At 35.0% G+C, this 19687-nt stretch overlaps 2 protein-coding genes across 2 annotated transcripts; both read right to left on the bottom strand.

Moving 5' to 3' along the window:
* Nucleotides 1-2650: 2650 nt before the first annotated feature.
* Nucleotides 2651-5063, bottom strand: LOC140806859 (uncharacterized). Its single transcript, XM_073163379.1, has 2 exons — nucleotides 3919-5063; nucleotides 2651-3885 (listed from the first exon to the last, which is right to left on the bottom strand). Exons 1-2 carry the CDS (start codon nucleotides 4619-4621, stop codon nucleotides 2651-2653), a joined length of 1938 nt encoding a protein of 645 aa, XP_073019480.1. The 5' UTR covers nucleotides 4622-5063.
* Nucleotides 4761-10722, bottom strand: LOC140806858 (uncharacterized). Its single transcript, XM_073163378.1, has 4 exons — nucleotides 8301-10722; nucleotides 6679-7559; nucleotides 6091-6463; nucleotides 4761-4870 (listed from the first exon to the last, which is right to left on the bottom strand). The coding sequence occupies exons 1-4, from the start codon at nucleotides 10720-10722 to the stop codon at nucleotides 4761-4763; spliced, it is 3786 nt and encodes a 1261-aa protein (XP_073019479.1).
* Nucleotides 10723-19687: the final 8965 nt, after the last annotated feature.

Below are 19687 nucleotides of genomic sequence, written 5' to 3'. Positions count from 1 at the left end.
GTTTTCATGTTTAAGAAATTATGAAATTAAACATAGTGTGAAATAAGGCAAAAATGACTGAGGGTGACCGAATGGCGACTGAGAGCGACCGAATGGCGACTGAGTGATATGGTAAAAACAAAGTGAGCAAATTCGTGTTTTCAATCCTATTTACTATATGATGGTATTTTTTCATGTATAAGAAATTATGAAATTAAACATAGTGTGAAATAAGGCAAAAATGACTGAGGGCGACCGAATGGCGAATGGGAGCGACCGAATGGCGACTGAGTCATATGGTAAAAACAAAGTGAGAAAATTCGTGTTTTATATCCTATTTACTATATGATGATATGTTTTCATGTTTAAGAAATTATGAAATTAAACATAGTGTGATAAGGCAAAAATGACTGAGGGCGACTGAATGGCGACCTAGAGCGATTTACCGGTTTTAAATCAATTTTTCTCAACATTGTCAAAGATTTTAAATCAGGTGTAAGTTCTAATGTCATCTCAAATTTTTTTATCGATTTACCGGTTTTTATTACAATGTACATATTGTAAATATAATTTTTCATATATTTCATTCTTAATTGTTCGGTCGCCCAAACATTATGGGTTCAGTCTCCTAATTCTGTTTTCAGTCGCTCAATTCTGTTTTCAGTCGTCCACTTTGATATGTTATGTCATCCGATTATATGTTAAATCATTTAATTTTTATGACATCTTTATTGCTTATTTTGTACTTTTACTAAAAAATATTGTTTTTTGAAAGTGGATGGTTGGATGTATTTTTTTTTAATGTAATTGAACATTAATGATTTAGTATGAATGAATCGAAGATATTTTGTACTATTCAATGTATAAAAGGTGATCAAATTAATATTTTGTGGATTATTTACTATATTATAATATATAACCGTGTGAGTATAAAATATAAAAGTGGCGTAAAATAATTCAAAGAGCGACTGAGTGATATATGATTCTTATAATAGAAAATACCAGCAACTTCACGTTTGAGGTCTATTTAATATATTTTAGTATAGTATAATGGAATGATATTGTAAAAAATAAAAATAATGTCATAATACAAAGAGTGACTGAGTGATATACGAGTGATCTAATAGAACAATTTGATGTACTAGAAAATATTGTTTTTACCTTATTTCATACTATTTTTCATTTTATAATCTCTTATCCATAAAAATATATCATAATATATTAAGTAGCATATAAAACATGAACTTGGTCACTATTTTTTCATATATAACTCATTTGTCATTCGGTCGCTCCCAGTCGCCATTCAGTCGCCCTCAGTCATTTTTGCCTTATTTCATAATATGTTTAATTTCGTAATTTCTTATACATGATAATATAGTAAATAAGATATAAAACACGAATTTGCTCACTTTGTTTTTACCATATCACTCAATCGTCATTCGGTCGACCTCAATCGCTTTTTAGCTTATTTCACACTATTTTTCATTTTATAATCTTTTATCTATAAAAATATGTCATAATATATTAAGTAGGATATAAAACATGAACTTGCTCACTATCTTTTACTATATAACTCAGTCGTCATTAGTGTCCCTCAGTCGTTTTTGTCTTATTTCACACTATGTTTAATTTCATAATTTCTTATCCATGAAAACGTACCATGAAAGTTTCGTTTCCACAGTGTATGAAAAATACGGTTAAGTGTTACGTGTATCAGATTGTAGGTGTTGTCTGTAGGTGTTGTAACACTCACGACAACATGCAGCGGAAATTTTAGTTTAACACATTAACACATAACTTAATTTGAAAGACAATATGCGAGACAAGATGTAAATTATGCACAAGTACCAAGTACTTGTGCGATGCCTCAGGGCAAAACAATTCACTAGAAAAACTTGGAAGTTTACAAAAACCGATACTAGTGAAAGACTAAAACAACTCCCTCATATAGGCGAGTGACAAATTGCATCCTATACTTCTAACAAACCGTATAACCAAAAACTCAAAGGATGCATCAACTGAGAAGTGAAAAATCTTCGAGACTCAACACACTAATCACAACCGTGATTAGGTGTTGTCTTCAGATGTTGTCAGCACTTCACAGCAACACAATAACGATGGCACGAGATATCTTTGAACTCAGAAATTCTTCCTAGCAGCTTCGTCTCTCGCACGAAAATATTAAATCTCATCTCTATATATATCATCTCTTCGCAAACCCTATTAAGCATAGAAAAAGAGTTTATTAGGAAACAAACTCTTTTAAACAAGGATATCACATCTTAGAGATATTTTCCCTTCTAAAAGATATCATATATTAAACCTTATATCTAGAAAGGCAAAATACTAGAGATATTCAAATAAGGAAAGAATATCAAGGAATAAATTCCTTTCAATCTCCCCCTTTTTGCCTTTCTGGACAAAACAAATCAAAGATGATTATATGGCTCAACTCCCCCTGAGTTCGCAACCCAGTCTTTCAGCCAACTTCAGTTGACTCCCCCTGAAAACAAGCGTGGTTAACAAAACAGATGTTGTGTGACAGATGTTGCAACATTCAATGTATAACATTCAAAACAGGTCAGATCATAATACATTTCGAACAACTATTATCATCACTCATTACTGCCATCATCATCATCAACATCAGCCTCATTAGCAACATCCTCATCTACAGAGCAACATCAGCCTCATTAGCAACATCCTCATCTACAGAGTCAATGTCAACATCATTTGCCTTGTTTACACCACTGGGACCAGCAGCATCAGTATCAGCATCCACTCCCCCTTTTTGTCCAGAATGGAGACTCGCAGCAAGTAAAAGCTCATAATCTGCCACTTGGTTTTCATAATGATCAATGGTCTTTTGAGCATTGTCAATCTGTTGGCGAGCAAATGCCATTTGTTGTCGACCATAGGTGATTTGATCACGAATGTATGAGATAGCGAATGTAACATAACCAGCAGGAGGTGCAGGTGGCAGGTTAGTCAAATCAGGCATAGAGTCAGATGTTGTTTCAGCAGTGTGGCCAACATCGGTAGCAACACTCAAATCCACCCAAGGTAAATCGAATTTTCTGGTGCCTTTCAAGTAAGCTGGTGAAATCTTCAGGGAGTCACCAACGGGGCAGAGGTCTTCATCAATGTTCGCGATGAACCCTTGAGATTCCAAGATGGCATAGATTAACGATGGGTAAGGCAGCTTAGTCTTCTTGAAGTCCCCTTCAGCATATTGCAATGTATTCTGGAATATCAGCTTCCCAAAGTTAAAGGCACGACCTGTGCCAATAGCAAACAACACAAGGGCCTGCGTTCTGGTCACCGTAGATGAATTTGTTGATGGAGTCCAATTCCAGATCGAGGTCTTGTGCAAGACAGAGTAGAAGGATGTGAGTTTGGCAGCACTCATCTTCTTGGGATGATCAGGGAACACTGTGGTCATGCCACCAGTGAGTACAGAAATGACAGCATGGATGTCAGGTATTTCTTCACCTTCCTCAACATCAGGAGTATGGTAGAATGCATTGATCACCGAAGGTGAGAAGTTGTAGATGCGATCACGAACATAGACTCTCCCATACTTCGCCGAGTCTTCATCTGCCACACTTCTCAAGAGATTGCAGTAAAATTCCAACACAGCTCGGCGGCAGTAGGGCATCACAGTGGTGACAGTGGATAGCAGCTTTCGCTTCTTCAAGAATGCGATCAGATTATATCTCCCATACGCGTCAACATCAATGTTTTTCTCCTCAATCAGCTCTCGGGAAATAAATAGAGGCCACAATTCTAGAGCAGACTCAGAATAAAATTGGGGCGAGAACGACTTACTGAGATCATAGTCAATAGAGTCAGTGTTGTCCTCGGTGTCGGCAACATCCTCGGCAGCACCTACATCAGCAGCAGCAACTTCCTCGGAGGGCTCACTTTCATCAGACCCACTATCTTCCGATTCACCATCATCCTGTTCCTCAGACTCAAAATCAGATACCGAGGATGAGGAGGAATCAGTGGCAGCTCCAGGCTGATTTTGTTCAAATTCCTTCATCATTTCGGGGTCAGGTTCATCTTCATCAGGAATCGTTTTCTTGGCGGCCTTTTCATCTTTGAGTTGAGCAAGAAACTCGGCCAAAGATTGTTCATCTTCCTCAGATTCGGCAGAGGGTTCTTTCTCAGCAACATTTTGAGGAACAGTGACTGGGGATTTCTTATGAGCACGTGAGGTAGACCCGGTTTCTTTAGCAGCAACTGTTGGTTTGGGGCGAGCCACCAACTCAAAATCATCATCAGCAGAGTCATCTCCAGATGAGAAATCAGGGTCCAATAAATTTGAGGGAGTAGTGGTTCGAGATTTCTTGACAGGAACGAAGTCGGGATCAAACCCTGCTTGTCTCTTGGATCTTCGCGGCATAGGTGCAGGGGGAAATACCTTGTTTAGGGCTTCAAAATCTGGTGGATTCTCAACATCGATTTCATTCCCAGTTTCACCCGGGGCGATAATTTCCAAAGGAGTCGGTTGTTCGGGTACAACCACAATTTCCATACCTGCAACACCGATTTCGACTGTGGGTGTTGTGTCAGGTGATTTGTCCCCCATGCTAGCAGCCATTTCACTCCTGATATCTTGAGGGTCGAATCCAGCCATCTGAAAATCAAGAAAGAACGCAGTAGAAAACTTCGAAATGCACAATAGATTACTGTGGGCCGAGAGAAATTGCGCAGAGAGGATGAACAGTGAGGGCAGAAGATATTTTAGAATGGGAGGGAAACAATAATTAATTAAATCAGTCAGCACCCATTCTTATATGGTTAGCCACTATCCTCCAACGGTAACATCCTATTGAGCCGAAACTACAGCGCCTTTCCAAACCAGTTTTTACACAACGGTAACTTTCTGAAACAGTGCAATCATTAAAAAAAATCAGACAGTATTAAACGCCACGTCAAATTAACCCCACAAACAGTTAGAGATCAAAAAATTCAAAATTAGGTGGATTAGGGTTTTCTTCGTATTTCATGAATTAAAAACTGATAGCCCACTGGTTGTGATAAATTCACACAAACATCAGAAAGAATGTCTTAAATTTATGCCTAAAATATGATTAAAAAGAAATGCACAGGCATGTGATCAAACTGTGATCAGTCTGTACTTGAGTGTTGGCAACACTGACTGGCAACACTCCCAAATTGTACTCAAACCTCCTAGAACATTTTTGAATTCAGACATGGTAGCTCCCACTCTAGAAGAACGGTCTTCATGGGACTCTTCTAGGTAGCTTTTTCCAGCTGTATTTTGACTTAGAAGTGATGGCTCCCACTCTAGAAGAACGGTCTTCATTGGACTCTTCTAGGTAGCCTTTTTCATTTTCTTCTACACAATTTTTATGTTCTAATTTTCTCCTCTTTTCTATTTTTCACCAGTCTGCTCAACAATTTTTCCAAGTCATTTTTCATATTTGAACAAGATCATGTGTCACACGAACATTCTCAACTACTTAATGACTTAGTTTGAGCATAAACCACACTTCAGAAAATTATGAAAGGAATTTTGATCCACAACAGAGAGTACACCATTCAGTATCCTTCACTTGTACAGGCTTCACACACAACAGGATGAATGCAATATGTCTAGCACCCTAAATAACATGCACATGCATGCTGAGTGTTGTCCATGGGTGTTGTCACACCCTAGGCCAACATCTGTGAGTGATCATTGTGCACACAAACTGAGAGACTTCCTAAGATTGGAAAATCTCTCAAAATCCAATGGTTTTGTAAAAATATCAGCCAGTTGATTTTCAGTTCCAACAAATTCCATACGAATCATACCCTTCTCAACTAAATCTCGAATAAAATGATGTCTTATGTCTATGTGTTTTGTTCGAGAGTGTTGAACTGGATTTTTTGAAATGTCAATTGCACTTGAGTTGTCACAGTAAACAATTAAGGTGTCACTAAGGAATCCATAATCTTTAATCATTTGATTCATCCACAAAAGTTGTGAGCAACAACTAGCAGCAGCAACATATTCAGATTCAGCAGTGGACAAAGACACACAATTTTGTTTTCTACTATACCATGACACCAAGTTGTTACCAAGATAAAAACATCCACCTGTGGTGCTTTTCCTATCATCTAGGTTTCCAGCCCAGTCAGCATCACTAAAGCCCACTAAATTGGTGTTTGTTTCTTTGGTATACCATAGACCTAAGTCAACTGTCCCAGCAATATATCTCAAAATTCTTTTTACAGCTTTTAAATGAGTGACTTTAGGATCAGCTTGGTATCTAGCACATAAACAGACACTAAACATGATATCAGGACGACTAGCACTTAAGTAAAGAAGACTGCCTATGATGCTGCGGTACTGGGTGTTGTCAACACCTGCGGCAACATCGTCTTTGGACAATTTTTCAGTCGAACCCATTGTAGTTTTCATGTGTTTAGTGTTCTCAGCAGAAAATTTCTTCACCAAATTCTTAGCATACTTGGATTGACATAGAAAGATACCATCATGCATTTGTTTGATTTGTAATCCAAGAAAGAAACTTAGTTCTCCTACCATGCTCATTTCAAATGTGGTAGACATGCATTTCACAAAATCATCAACATGTTTTTGAGAAGAGGCACCAAAAATGATGTCATCCACATAAATTTGACACACTCATGCTTTGACTTTTTAATAAAAAGGGTTTTGTCAACCTCACCTCGTTTGAAGCCTAAGTCAAGCAGATATTCGGTAAGCCTACCATACCATGCTCGTGGAGCTTGTTTCAGACCATACAATGCCTTTTTCAACTTGTAGACGTGGTCCGGATGATGTGGATCTTCAAATCCTTTAGGTTGGCTTACATAAGCTTCCTCATTCAAAATGCCATTCAAGAAAGCACTTTTTACATCCATTTGGTACAGCTTTATGCCCATGTAGCAAGCAATGGCAAGTAAAAGGCGGACTGATTCAATTCGGGCAACAGGGGCAAATGTCTCATCAAAATCAATCCCTTCAATTTGTGTATACCCTTGAGCAACTAATCTGGCTTTATTTCTCACAACAATTCCAGATTCATCAGTTTTGTTCTTAAAAATCCACTTGGTTCCAATAACATTAGCATTATCAGGTCTACGAACCAAATCCCACACATCATTCCTAACAAATTGTTCAAGTTCTTCATGCATCGCATTGACCCAAAATTCATCTTTTAAGGCTTCGCTGATATTTTTAGGTTCAATGAGAGAAATAAAACAAGAATGACTTACCTGAGAGTACACGGAAGTCATGCATACTAGTCCGATCATTTTTCGATAATCTACTTTCTCCTTTCTTCTAGTTTGCATTCCTCCAAAGGCTTCTCCAATGATCTGAGATGATGGATGATTTCTCTGGATCTTACTAGGAATGTCAGTTCCTTCATTGGTTACATCATCATCATCTGAAGCATTCTCTCCTGGTTCATCATGTGATTCTGCCAGTGCAGGTGTTGTTGCAGGTGTTACAACACCGGGTACAACATCCGTGTTAGGCAGTGACTCAACTTTGTCCAGTAGTCCATCAACATCATCCTCAATTGTTTTTCCTGTTAGATCTGCAAGATCATCAAAAACAACGTTAATAGATTCCATAGTCGTTCTTGTTCTAAGATTGTACATACGATATGCACGACTATTGGATGAATAGCCAAGGAATAAACACTTGTCACTTTTTGAATCAAACTTTGCAAGATGGTCACGGTCATTTAAAACATAGCATACGCATCCAAACACATGAAAGTACTTTAGGTTTGGCCTCTTTCCCATGATGATTTCATAGGATGTCATAGTAGAACCACTCCTTAGGTACACACGATTTGAAATATGACATGCTGTGTTTAGGGTCTCGGCCCAAAATCTTTTTGAAATGTTCTTTGAGCTCAACATGACCCTAGCCATTTCTTGCAATGTCCTGTTCTTCCTTTCGGCTATTCCATTTTGTTGAGGAGTCTTAGGGGCAGAAAATTCATGAGTTATCCCCTTCTTTTCACAGAATGATGTAAAGTGTGAATTTTCAAATTCTTTGCCATGATCGGTCCTTATCTTACCAACCCTCAGATTGTGTAGATTAGTAATCTTAGCATGTAATTTCTTGAAAACATCAAATGTATCGGATTTTTCTCTAAGAAATCTTACCCAAGTAAAGCGAGAGAAATCATCCACACAAACACATGAATACTTCTTACCTCCAAGACTTTCCACTTCCATTGGACCCATAAGATCCATGTGCAAGAGTTCAAGACACCGTGTTGTCCCAAAGTGTTGCAACACTTGATGGGGAACACGTGTTTGCTTACCTTTTTGGCATGCACCACAAACGTACGGAATTCCAGAAGATAAATTAGGCATACCTCTCACAGCATCATACTTACCAAGATTCTTTAATGTCTTGAAGTTTGCATGTCCTAATTTTTGATGCCACAAGTTTAATTCGCTCACCTTTGAATGATTGCATACTAATTCTTCTCCAAGTTGGTAGCAATTATCAGCAGACCTTATACCTGTCAAAATACGAGTATTAGAATTATCAAACACTTCACAATTGTCTTTATCAAACTTAACATGCAAACCGTCATCACAAAGTTGGCTTATGCTTATTAAGTTTGAGTTAAGCCCTTCTACATAAAGCACATTGTGCAGATTAGGCAGTCCATCAACATTCAAGGTTCCTTTGCCAACAATTCTCCCTTTAGCACCGCCACCATACGTCACATGACCACTCCTCAGTTCAACATAGTCAATCAAATGGTCTTTAGAACCTGTCATGTGGCGTGAACAGCCACTGTCAAAGTACCATATTCCTGCAATGTTAGTCTTTAATGAAGTATAAATAACAGAGCATTGAATCTTAGTCTTTGGTACCCAAACCTTTTTTACCGATGGCTTCCGGTTGGCAGTGTTGCGCCGAGTGTTGTACAACACCTGTGGCAACACCTGTTTAGATTCCCATCTTTTGTAGTCATCTCTAAGTTTAAAACAGTAGGGTTTGATGTGACCAGGTCTAAAACAGTAGTGACAGATGAAGTGACGCTTTCTGGATTTAGACTTCTTGATAGACATTCGTCCTTTTGATGGAGCACCTTTTTCAGTTTGTGTAGCATTTGAAGTTTCAACACTTCCTTTGACAAAAACAGTTTGTTTTCCCTTAGTATTGGAAGATTCTCCAGTTTCAAACAGACTATTCGGATAACCAAGTCCAGCCTTATCATTCTGTCCAATCATCAAAAGTGAGTCAAGTTTGGATGTACTTGAATTCATCTTGGCAAGAATCTGAGTTGCTTCTCCAAGTTCCTCTTTGACTTTGCATAGCTCCAAATCTTTCTTGCTTAAGATTACTTCAAGTCGCGAAATTTGTGACTTTAGCTCAACATTTTCTTTGGAGAGAGTTGTATTTACTTTGGTTCTTTTGATCCAGTCTTCATATAATTCTTCGTACATCATCTGCACACTTTCTAGAGTGATCTCATCATCATCATCTACTACCTGATTTTCAGACTGACTTGATTCATCAAAGGTGGTGGAATTGAGACATACAGGATTTGAAGAGGTGTTGCGACCAGGTATTGCAACACCTGTGGCAACACCCAAAGGATTGATTTGCATTGAGCGTTTCTCCTTGATCACAGTAGATAATGATGTGTGATTTTCAGATTCATTTGACCCTTGATCATCTTCAGATTCTTCATCACTCAGGGTGACAGTCATGCCTTTGTTTTTCCTAAGACGATTGGCACACTCATTGGCATAGTGTCCATATCCCGAACACTCTCTGCATTGCACCGAGTCCAGGTTTCTGACATTAGATTGAATTTGCACTTCGGTCTTTGGTCGAAACTGTCCTTTCATAGGAGTAAACTTCTGTGATTTTGCAAATGTGGTGTTATTGGGCAGCTCAGACTTTTGTCCAATTTTCTTCTTTTCTCTCATAGTCTTCAAATAGTCACCGAATTTCTTAGTAAAAAGAGAGATAGATTCTTCACCTAAATCAGATTTATCCACCTCTTTAGATAGTTGAAGAATTTCTTCATATGATTCGGTTGAGGCTTCAAAAGCTATTGTCTTTCCTTTATCCTTTTTCTGCAGATCAAGATTCATTTCAAAAATTCTTAGGGAACTCATGAGTTCATCCAGATTGATGTTTGAAGTGTCTTTAGATTCCTCAATGGCACAGACTTTGACATTGAATCTCTCAGGAAGCGATCTTAGGACCTTGTTCACCAATCTTTCATTCGGTATGGGATCTCCTAGTCCATGTGATTCATTTGAGAGTTGTCTTAGCCGGCAGTCATACTCAAGGATAGACTCCTTGTCCTCCATTCTCAAACTTTCGAACTTTGCTGTCACCATCCTTAGCCTAGTTTTACGTACACTCGCAGATCCTTCACAGTGCTTCTGGAGTATCTCCCAGGCATCTCTGGCGCATACACAAGTGGTGATTAAATTAAACATCCTTGTGTCAACGGATGAAAATATAGCATTGAGAGCCTTGGAATTGTAGTTTGAAGATTGCACTTCATCCACAGTCCATGTACTTTCCGGTTTAAGTCGTGTGTCTCCATCAGCATCCGCGAGTTTTGGTGGACTCCAACCGTCAAGTACACGTTGCCAAGCTCTTTCATCAATGGATTTAATGAAGACCCTCATCTTTACTTTCCACAAAGCATAGTTTGATCCATCCAACACGGGAGGCCTAAAAACAGTATTTGTTGATCCTTCCATAATTCCTTTTCACTCTGAAAACAAAACAAAACAGGATCTCACTTAGTAGCGTCAAGTGGAGGCTCTGATACCAATTGAAAGTTTCGTTTCCACAGTGTATGAAAAATACGGTTAAGTGTTACGTGTATCAGATTGTAGGTGTTGTCTGTAGGTGTTGTAACACTCACGACAACATGCAGCGGAAATTTTAGTTTAACACATTAACACATAACTTAATTTGAAAGACAATATGCGAGACAAGATGTAAATTATGCACAAGTACCAAGTACTTGTGCGATGCCTCAGGGCAAAACAATTCACTAGAAAAACTTGGAAGTTTACAAAAACCGATACTAGTGAAAGACTAAAACAACTCCCTCATATAGGCGAGTGACAAATTGCATCCTATACTTCTAACAAACCGTATAACCAAAAACTCAAAGGATGCATCAACTGAGAAGTGAAAAATCTTCGAGACTCAACACACTAATCACAACCGTGATTAGGTGTTGTCTTCAGATGTTGTCAGCACTTCACAGCAACACAATAACGATGGCACGAGATATCTTTGAACTCAGAAATTCTTCCTAGCAGCTTCGTCTCTCGCACGAAAATATTAAATCTCATCTCTATATATATCATCTCTTCGCAAACCCTATTAAGCATAGAAAAAGAGTTTATTAGGAAACAAACTCTTTTAAACAAGGATATCACATCTTAGAGATATTTTCCCTTCTAAAAGATATCATATATTAAACCTTATATCTAGAAAGGCAAAATACTAGAGATATTCAAATAAGGAAAGAATATCAAGGAATAAATTCCTTTCATACCATAATATAGTAAATATGATATAAAACACGAATTTGTTCACTAACGCTCAACAAGTAAGTAAAGGGGAATTTAGGTAGATAACACTCAACAACGACATATTTAAAAAACTAACGCTCATTTCTAAAATGTCTATTTTACCCTTATTTTAATATTTTTTTAAATCTTTTTTTTCTTTGAACCTAAACTACATTTTCTTCTTTTTCTTTTGGGCTGCTCATTTGTTCTCTTCTTTAAAGTGATATGGTAAAAACAAAGTGAACAAATTCGTGTTTTATATCTTATTTACTATATTATGATACGTTTTCACTAATAAGAAATTACGAAATTAAACATAGTGTGTAATAAGGCAAAAATGACTGAGGCGACCGAATGGCGACTGGGAGCGACCGAATGAAAATTGAGTTATATAGTAAAAAATAGTGAGTAAATTCATATTTTATATGCTACTTAATATATTATGATATATTTTTAATTTTTATGGATAAGAGATTATAAGATGAAAAATAGCGTGAAATAAGCTAAAAAGCGATTGAAGGCGACCGAATGACGATTTAGTGATATGGTAAAAATAAAGTGAGCAAATTCGTATTTTATATCACATTTACTATATTACGGTACGTTTTCATGGATAAGAAATTACGAAATTAAACATAGTGTGAAATAAGGCAAAAATGACTGAGGGCGACCGAATGGCGACTGAGAGCGACCGAATAACGACTGAGTTATATAGTAAAAAATATTGAGCAAGTTCATGTTTTATATCCTACTTAATATATTATAATATATTTTTATGGATAAGAGATTATAAAATGAAAAATAATGTGAAATAAGCTAAAAAGCGATTGAGGGCGACCGAATGACGATCGAGTGATATGGTAAAAACAAAGTGAGTAAATTTGTGTTTTATATCCTATTTACTATATTATGGTATTTTTTCATGTATAAGAAATTATGAAATTAAACATAATATGAAATAAGGCAAAAATAACTGAGGGCGACTGAATAGCGACTGAGTTATATAGTAAAAAATAGTGAACAAGTTCATGTTTTATATGCTACTTAATATATTATGATATATTTTTATGGATGAGAGATTATAAGATGAAAAATAGTGTGAAATAAGCTAAAAAACGATTGAGGGCGATCGAATGATGATTGAGTGATATGGTAAAAACAAAGTGAACAAATTCGTGTTTTATATCACATTTACTATATTATGGTACGTTTTCATGGATAAGAAATTATGAAATTAAACATAGTGTGAAATAAGACAAAAACGACTGAGGGACACTAATGGCGACTGAGTTATATAGTAAAAGATAGTGAGCAAGTTTATGTTTATATCCTACTTAATATATTATAACATATTTCTATAGATAAGAGATTATAAAATGAAAAATAGTGTGAAATAAGCTAAAAAGCGATTGAGGTCGACCGAATGACGATTGAGTGATATGGTAAAAACAAAGTGAGCAAATTCTTGTTTTATATCTTATTTACTATATTATCATGTATAAGAAATTAAGAAATTAAACATATTGTGAAATAAGGCAAAAATGACTAAGGGCGACTGGGAGCGACCGAATGACAAATGAGTTATATATGAAAAAATAGTGACCAAGTTCATGTTTTATATGCTACTTAATATATTATGATATATTTTTATGGATGAGAGATTATAAAATGTAAAAATAGTATGAAATAAGGTAAAAACAATATTTTCTAGTACATCAAATGGTTCTATTAGATCACTCGTATATCACTCAGTCACTCTTTGTATTATGACATTATTTTTATTTTTTACAATATCATTCCATTATACTATACTAAAATATAGTGTGGGGACCCGGAAGCTAATTCATTCCTTAATCGTCTTTAGGAATAATTCAATCAATTATAATAAACAAGGTCTAAATTTTTTTTTTTGTTTTAAATACACAGCGGAAACATAATGTAATTAGGTTCAAATTACATATTAAACATAACATATAATTATTGTATGACCTACAATGACTGAGGGCGACCGAATGGCGACTGGGAGTGATCGAACGACGACTGAGTGATATGGTAAAAACAAAGTGAGCAAATTCGTGTTTTATATCCTATTTACTATGTGATGGTATGTTTTCATGTTTAAGAAATTATGAAATTAAACATAGTGTGAAATAAGGCAAAAATGACTGAGGGCGACCGAATGGCGACTGAGAGCGACCGAATGGCGACTGAGTGATATGGTAAAAACAAAGTGAGCAAATTCGTGTTTTATATCCTATTTACTATATGATGGTATGTTTTCATGTTTAAGAAATTATGAAATTAAACATAGTGTGAAATAAGGCAAAAATGACTGAGGGCGACCGAATGGCGACTGAGAGCGACCGAATGGCGACTGAGTGATATGGTAAAAACAAAGTGAGCAAATTCGTGTTTTCAATCCTATTTACTATATGATGGTATGTTTTCATGTATAAAAATTATGAAATTAAACATAGTGTGAAATAAGGCAAAAATGACTGAGGGCGACCGAATGGCGATTGGGAGCGACCGAATGGCGACTGAGTCATATGGTAAAAACAAAGTGAGAAAATTCGTGTTTTGTATCCTATTTACTATATGATGATATGTTTTCATGTTTAAGAAATTATGAAATTAAACATAGTGTGATAAGGCAAAAATGACTGAGGGCGACTGAATGGCGACCTAGAGCGATTTACCGGTTTTAAATCAATTTTTCTCAACATTGTCAAAGATTTTAAATCAGGTGTAAGTTCTAATGTCATCTCAAATTTTTTTATCGATTTACCGGTTTTTATTACAATGTACATATTGTAAATATAATTTTTCATATATTTCATTCTTAATTGTTCGGTCGCCCAAACATTATGGAATTCGCCCAATATTTTTTAGTAAAAGTACAAAATAAGCAATAAAGATGTCATAAAAATTAAATGATTTAACATATAATCGGATGACATAACATATCAAAGTGGACGACTGAAAACAGAATTGAGCGACTGAAAACAGAATTAGGAGACTGAACCCATAATGTTTGGGCGACCGAACAATTAAGAATGAAATATATGAAAAATTATATTTACAATATGTACATTGTAATAAAAACCGGTAAATCGATAAAAAAATTTGAGATGACATTAGAACTTACACCTGATTTAAAATCTTTGACAATGTTGAGAAAAATTGATTTAAAACCGGTAAATCGCTCTAGGTCGCCATTCAGTCGCCCTCAGTCATTTTTGCCTTATCACACTATGTTTAATTTCATAATTTCTTAAACATGAAAACATATCATCATATAGTAAATAGGATATAAAACACGAATTTTCTCACTTTGTTTTTACCATATGACTCAGTCGCCATTCGGTCGCTCCCAATCGCCATTCGGTCGCCCTCAGTCATTTTTGCCTTATTTCACACTATGTTTAATTTCATAATTTTTTATACATGAAAACATACCATCATATAGTAAATAGGATTGAAAACACGAATTTGCTCACTTTGTTTTTACCATATCACTCAGTCGCCATTCGGTCGCTCTCAGTCGCCATTCGGACGCCCTCAGTCATTTTTGCCTTATTTCACACTATGTTTAATTTCATAATTTCTTAAACATGAAAACATACCATCATATAGTAAATAGGATATAAAACACGAATTTGCTCACTTTGTTTTTACCATATCACTCAGTCGCCATTCGGTCGCTCTCAGTCGCCATTCGGTCGCCCTCAGTCATTTTTTCCTTATTTCACACTATGTTTAATTTCATAATTTCTTAAACATGAAAACATACCATCACATAGTAAATAGGATATAAAACACGAATTTGCTCACTTTGTTTTTACCATATCACTCAGTCGTCATTCGATCGCTCCCAGTCGCCATTCGGTCGCCCTCAGTCATTCGATACACGTACATGGCTTAGTGCATGTACGTGTATATATATATATATATATACATACAAACGCTAATCTTCAGAAAAGAAAGAGAGAATCGAGAGGTTCTTTGCGAAAATTCTTCGAAGCATTTGAATCGTAATTTATGAGCGATCCGTCCGTCAGATTTTGAATCCGACTTCAGTACCGAGTTCCTATCAACGTAGACTACAACTGGACGTAAGTTTTGCTACGTTTAGACATGTTTTGAATTTATGATATTGTCTAAATTGAATAGGAGTTAGATATGATGTTCTTGACACAGTAGACATCATATATCTGAAGTCAGATTGAAGAACGGACTGTGTATGGAATTGTTATGAATTTTCAGAGTTTATTCGATTGTAATATACTGAATTGATATCAGAATCATGGTATTATTGATTTTGTGATACTGGGATTGATATCTGAATTGTACTGTATCACTAGATATGTTGATATTAGTCAGATTGGGATCAGATGAGTTGTTGAATTGTTGTACAGATATTGTATTGCCGGGATTGCGGGATTGTACAGAATTGATATAGAATTTAGTATTGATATTGATTATGAGTTTCGATATTATATCTGTGATGTTGGGATTGACGGGGTTACTGAGATTGTATTATTATACCGTCGAAACATCAGCGAATTGATATTGATCAGACTCAGTATTGATTGTGATTATATCGTGATATTGTCGATATGAATTGGATTGGGTTTTGATTTGATATTGATCAGATTATGTTGATTTGAGTATTGATCAGAATAGGCTTTGAATTGAGCTGTATATTAACACAGTCTATTCGATATTGTGAATTCAGATTGATATGGACAGAAGTGAATTTGAGACTTCGTCTTCGTCAGATCATGAAGACAAAGGTATAAGTCAATGTGGTATTGGGAGATGGACCTGAGTCGGTTTAGACTTGGGTTTCCCTAAATCACATACTTTAGTTTATTGCATGGATATTTGCATTACATTGATTAATGTATTTGTTCTCTTGAAATTAGATGACAGGTATTAGACTAGTTATCTTGTGACAGAAGTGCCGGATAGTGGTGGTATCGCCACGGCACATTGCACGATGTCTCAAGATAGGATATTAGCAATAGAGCTACAGTCCTTGACGGTTAGGTCAGGACACTGGATGTTTGGTTATATCGAGTAATGGAATCTATTACGGAATTCGATATAGGAACACCATATTTGGTTATATCGAGTAAAGGGTATTGGAATTCTTCTATTACGAAATTCGATATAGGAATACCAGGGCACTGGTTCTATCGAGTAATAGAGATTATGGTTCCATCATTTACGGAATTCGATATAGGAATACCACATCTGGGAACCGGGATCCCTAGACTAGGATTGAGTCTAGTCTGAATTATGTGTCGACAGTTTGATTTGATATTAGTTATGTTTCAGATTTTGATACATATATCTGTTACCTGATTACATGTTTTGTAATTGTTTATATGTTTGCATGTTTCGTTGATTTATACTGGGAGTTATTCTCACCGGTTCATCCGGCTGTTGTCTTGTTTGTATGTGTACATGACAACAGGTGGGTCAGGATCAGGGTCAGGAAAAGAGGGAGGCTGGACTAGATAGCGTGGAGATCTGGATTTCATCAGCAACTTAAGATTCAGCACTGATATGTAGTTGAACCTAGTTGGGTTATTGTAGGTCATACAATAATTATATGTTATGTTTAATATGTAATTTGAACCTAATTACATTATGTTTCCGCTGTGTATTTAAAAAAAAAAAAAATTTAGACACTGTTTATTATAATTGATTGAATTATTCCTAAAGACGATTAAGGAATGGATTAGCTTCCGGGTCCCCACACTATATTTTAGTATAGTATAATGGAATGATATTGTAAAAAATAAAAATAATGTCATAATACAAAGAGTGACTGAGTGATATACGAGTGATCTAATAGAACCATTTGATGTACTAGAAAATATTGTTTTTACCTTATTTCATACTATTTTTACATTTTATAATCTCTCATCCATAAAAATATATCATAATATATTAAGTAGCATATAAAACATGAACTTGGTCACTATTTTTTCAAATATAACTCATTTGTCATTCGGTCGCTCCCAGTCGCCCTTAGTCATTTTTGCCTTATTTCACAATATGTTTAATTTCGTAATTTCTTATACATGATAATATAGTAAATAAGATATAAAACAAGAATTTGCTCACTTTGTTTTTACCATATCACTCAATCGTCATTCGGTCGATCTCAATCGCTTTTTAGCTTATTTCACACTGTTTTTCATTTTATAATCTCTTATCTATAAAAATATGTTATAATATATTAAGTAGGATATAAACATAAACTTGCTCACTATCTTTTACTATATAACTCAGTCGCCATTAGTGTCCCTCAGTCGTTTTTGTCTTATTTCACACTATGTTTAATTTCATAATTTCTTATCCATGAAAACGTACCATAATATAGTAAATATGATATAAAACACGAATTTGTTCACTAACGCTCAACAAGTAAGTAAAGGGGAATTTAGGTAGATAACACTCAACAACGACATATTTAAAAAACTAACGCTCATTTCTAAAATGTCTATTTTACCCTTATTTTAATATTTTTTTAAATCTTTTTTTTCTTTGAACCTAAACTACATTTTCTTCTTTTTCTTTTGGGCTGCTCATTTGTTCTCTTCTTTAAAGTGATATGGTAAAAACAAAGTGAACAAATTCGTGTTTTATATCTTATTTACTATATTATGATACGTTTTCACTAATAAGAAATTACGAAATTAAACATAGTGTGTAATAAGGCAAAAATGACTGAGGCGACCGAATGGCGACTGGGAGCGACCGAATGAAAATTGAGTTATATAGTAAAAAATAGTGAGTAAATTCATATTTTATATGCTACTTAATATATTATGATATATTTTTAATTTTTATGGATAAGAGATTATAAGATGAAAAATAGCGTGAAATAAGCTAAAAAGCGATTGAAGGCGACCGAATGACGATTTAGTGATATGGTAAAAATAAAGTGAGCAAATTCGTATTTTATATCACATTTACTATATTACGGTACGTTTTCATGGATAAGAAATTACGAAATTAAACATAGTGTGAAATAAGGCAAAAATGACTGAGGGCGACCGAATGGCGACTGAGAGCGACCGAATAACGACTGAGTTATATAGTAAAAAATATTGAGCAAGTTCATGTTTTATATCCTACTTAATATATTATAATATATTTTTATGGATAAGAGATTATAAAATGAAAAATAATGTGAAATAAGCTAAAAAGCGATTGAGGGCGACCGAATGACGATCGAGTGATATGGTAAAAACAAAGTGAGTAAATTTGTGTTTTATATCCTATTTACTATATTATGGTATTTTTTCATGTATAAGAAATTATGAAATTAAACATAATATGAAATAAGGCAAAAATAACTGAGGGCGACTGAATAGCGACTGAGTTATATAGTAAAAAATAGTGAACAAGTTCATGTTTTATATGCTACTTAATATATTATGATATATTTTTATGGATGAGAGATTATAAGATGAAAAATAGTGTGAAATAAGCTAAAAAACGATTGAGGGCGATCGAATGATGATTGAGTGATATGGTAAAAACAAAGTGAACAAATTCGTGTTTTATATCACATTTACTATATTATGGTACGTTTTCATGGATAAGAAATTATGAAATTAAACATAGTGTGAAATAAGACAAAAACGACTGAGGGACACTAATGGCGACTGAGTTATATAGTAAAAGATAGTGAGCAAGTTTATGTTTATATCCTACTTAATATATTATAACATATTTCTATAGATAAGAGATTATAAAATGAAAAATAGTGTGAAATAAGCTAAAAAGCGATTGAGGTCGACCGAATGACGATTGAGTGATATGGTAAAAACAAAGTGAGCAAATTCTTGTTTTATATCTTATTTACTATATTATCATGTATAAGAAATTAAGAAATTAAACATATTGTGAAATAAGGCAAAAATGACTAAGGGCGACTGGGAGCGACCGAATGACAAATGAGTTATATATGAAAAAATAGTGACCAAGTTCATGTTTTATATGCTACTTAATATATTATGATATATTTTTATGGATGAGAGATTATAAAATGTAAAAATAGTATGAAATAAGGTAAAAACAATATTTTCTAGTACATCAAATGGTTCTATTAGAT

The sequence above is a fragment of the Primulina eburnea genome, chromosome 12 (assembly GCF_022965805.1).
Source record: "Primulina eburnea isolate SZY01 chromosome 12, ASM2296580v1, whole genome shotgun sequence".
Taxonomy (NCBI): Eukaryota; Viridiplantae; Streptophyta; class Magnoliopsida; order Lamiales; family Gesneriaceae; genus Primulina; species Primulina eburnea.
The sequence above is the reverse complement of the archived record's forward strand: the minus strand, read 5'-3'. Positions and strand labels throughout refer to the sequence as shown.

What these genes read in the sequence shown, in the direction of transcription:
- LOC140806858 (XM_073163378.1), bottom strand. Translation starts at nt 10,722, where the DNA reads ATGGAAGGATCAACAAATACTGTTTTTAGGCCTCCCGTGTTGGATGGA. An exon ending in TTGTGGTGCATGCCAAAAAG is followed by an intron (nt 7,560 to 8,300) that starts GTAAGCAAACAC and finishes ATGATCTTGCAG; the next exon opens with ATCTAACAGGAAAAACAATT. An exon ending in TAGGCTTCAAACGAGGTGAG is followed by an intron (nt 6,464 to 6,678) that starts GTTGACAAAACC and finishes TGTCAATCCAAG; the next exon opens with TATGCTAAGAATTTGGTGAA.
- LOC140806859 (XM_073163379.1), bottom strand. Translation starts at nt 4,621, where the DNA reads ATGGCTGGATTCGACCCTCAAGATATCAGGAGTGAAATGGCTGCTAGC. An exon ending in TGATGGTGAATCGGAAGATA is followed by an intron (nt 3,886 to 3,918) that starts GTGGGTCTGATG and finishes CCTCCGAGGAAG; the next exon opens with TTGCTGCTGCTGATGTAGGT.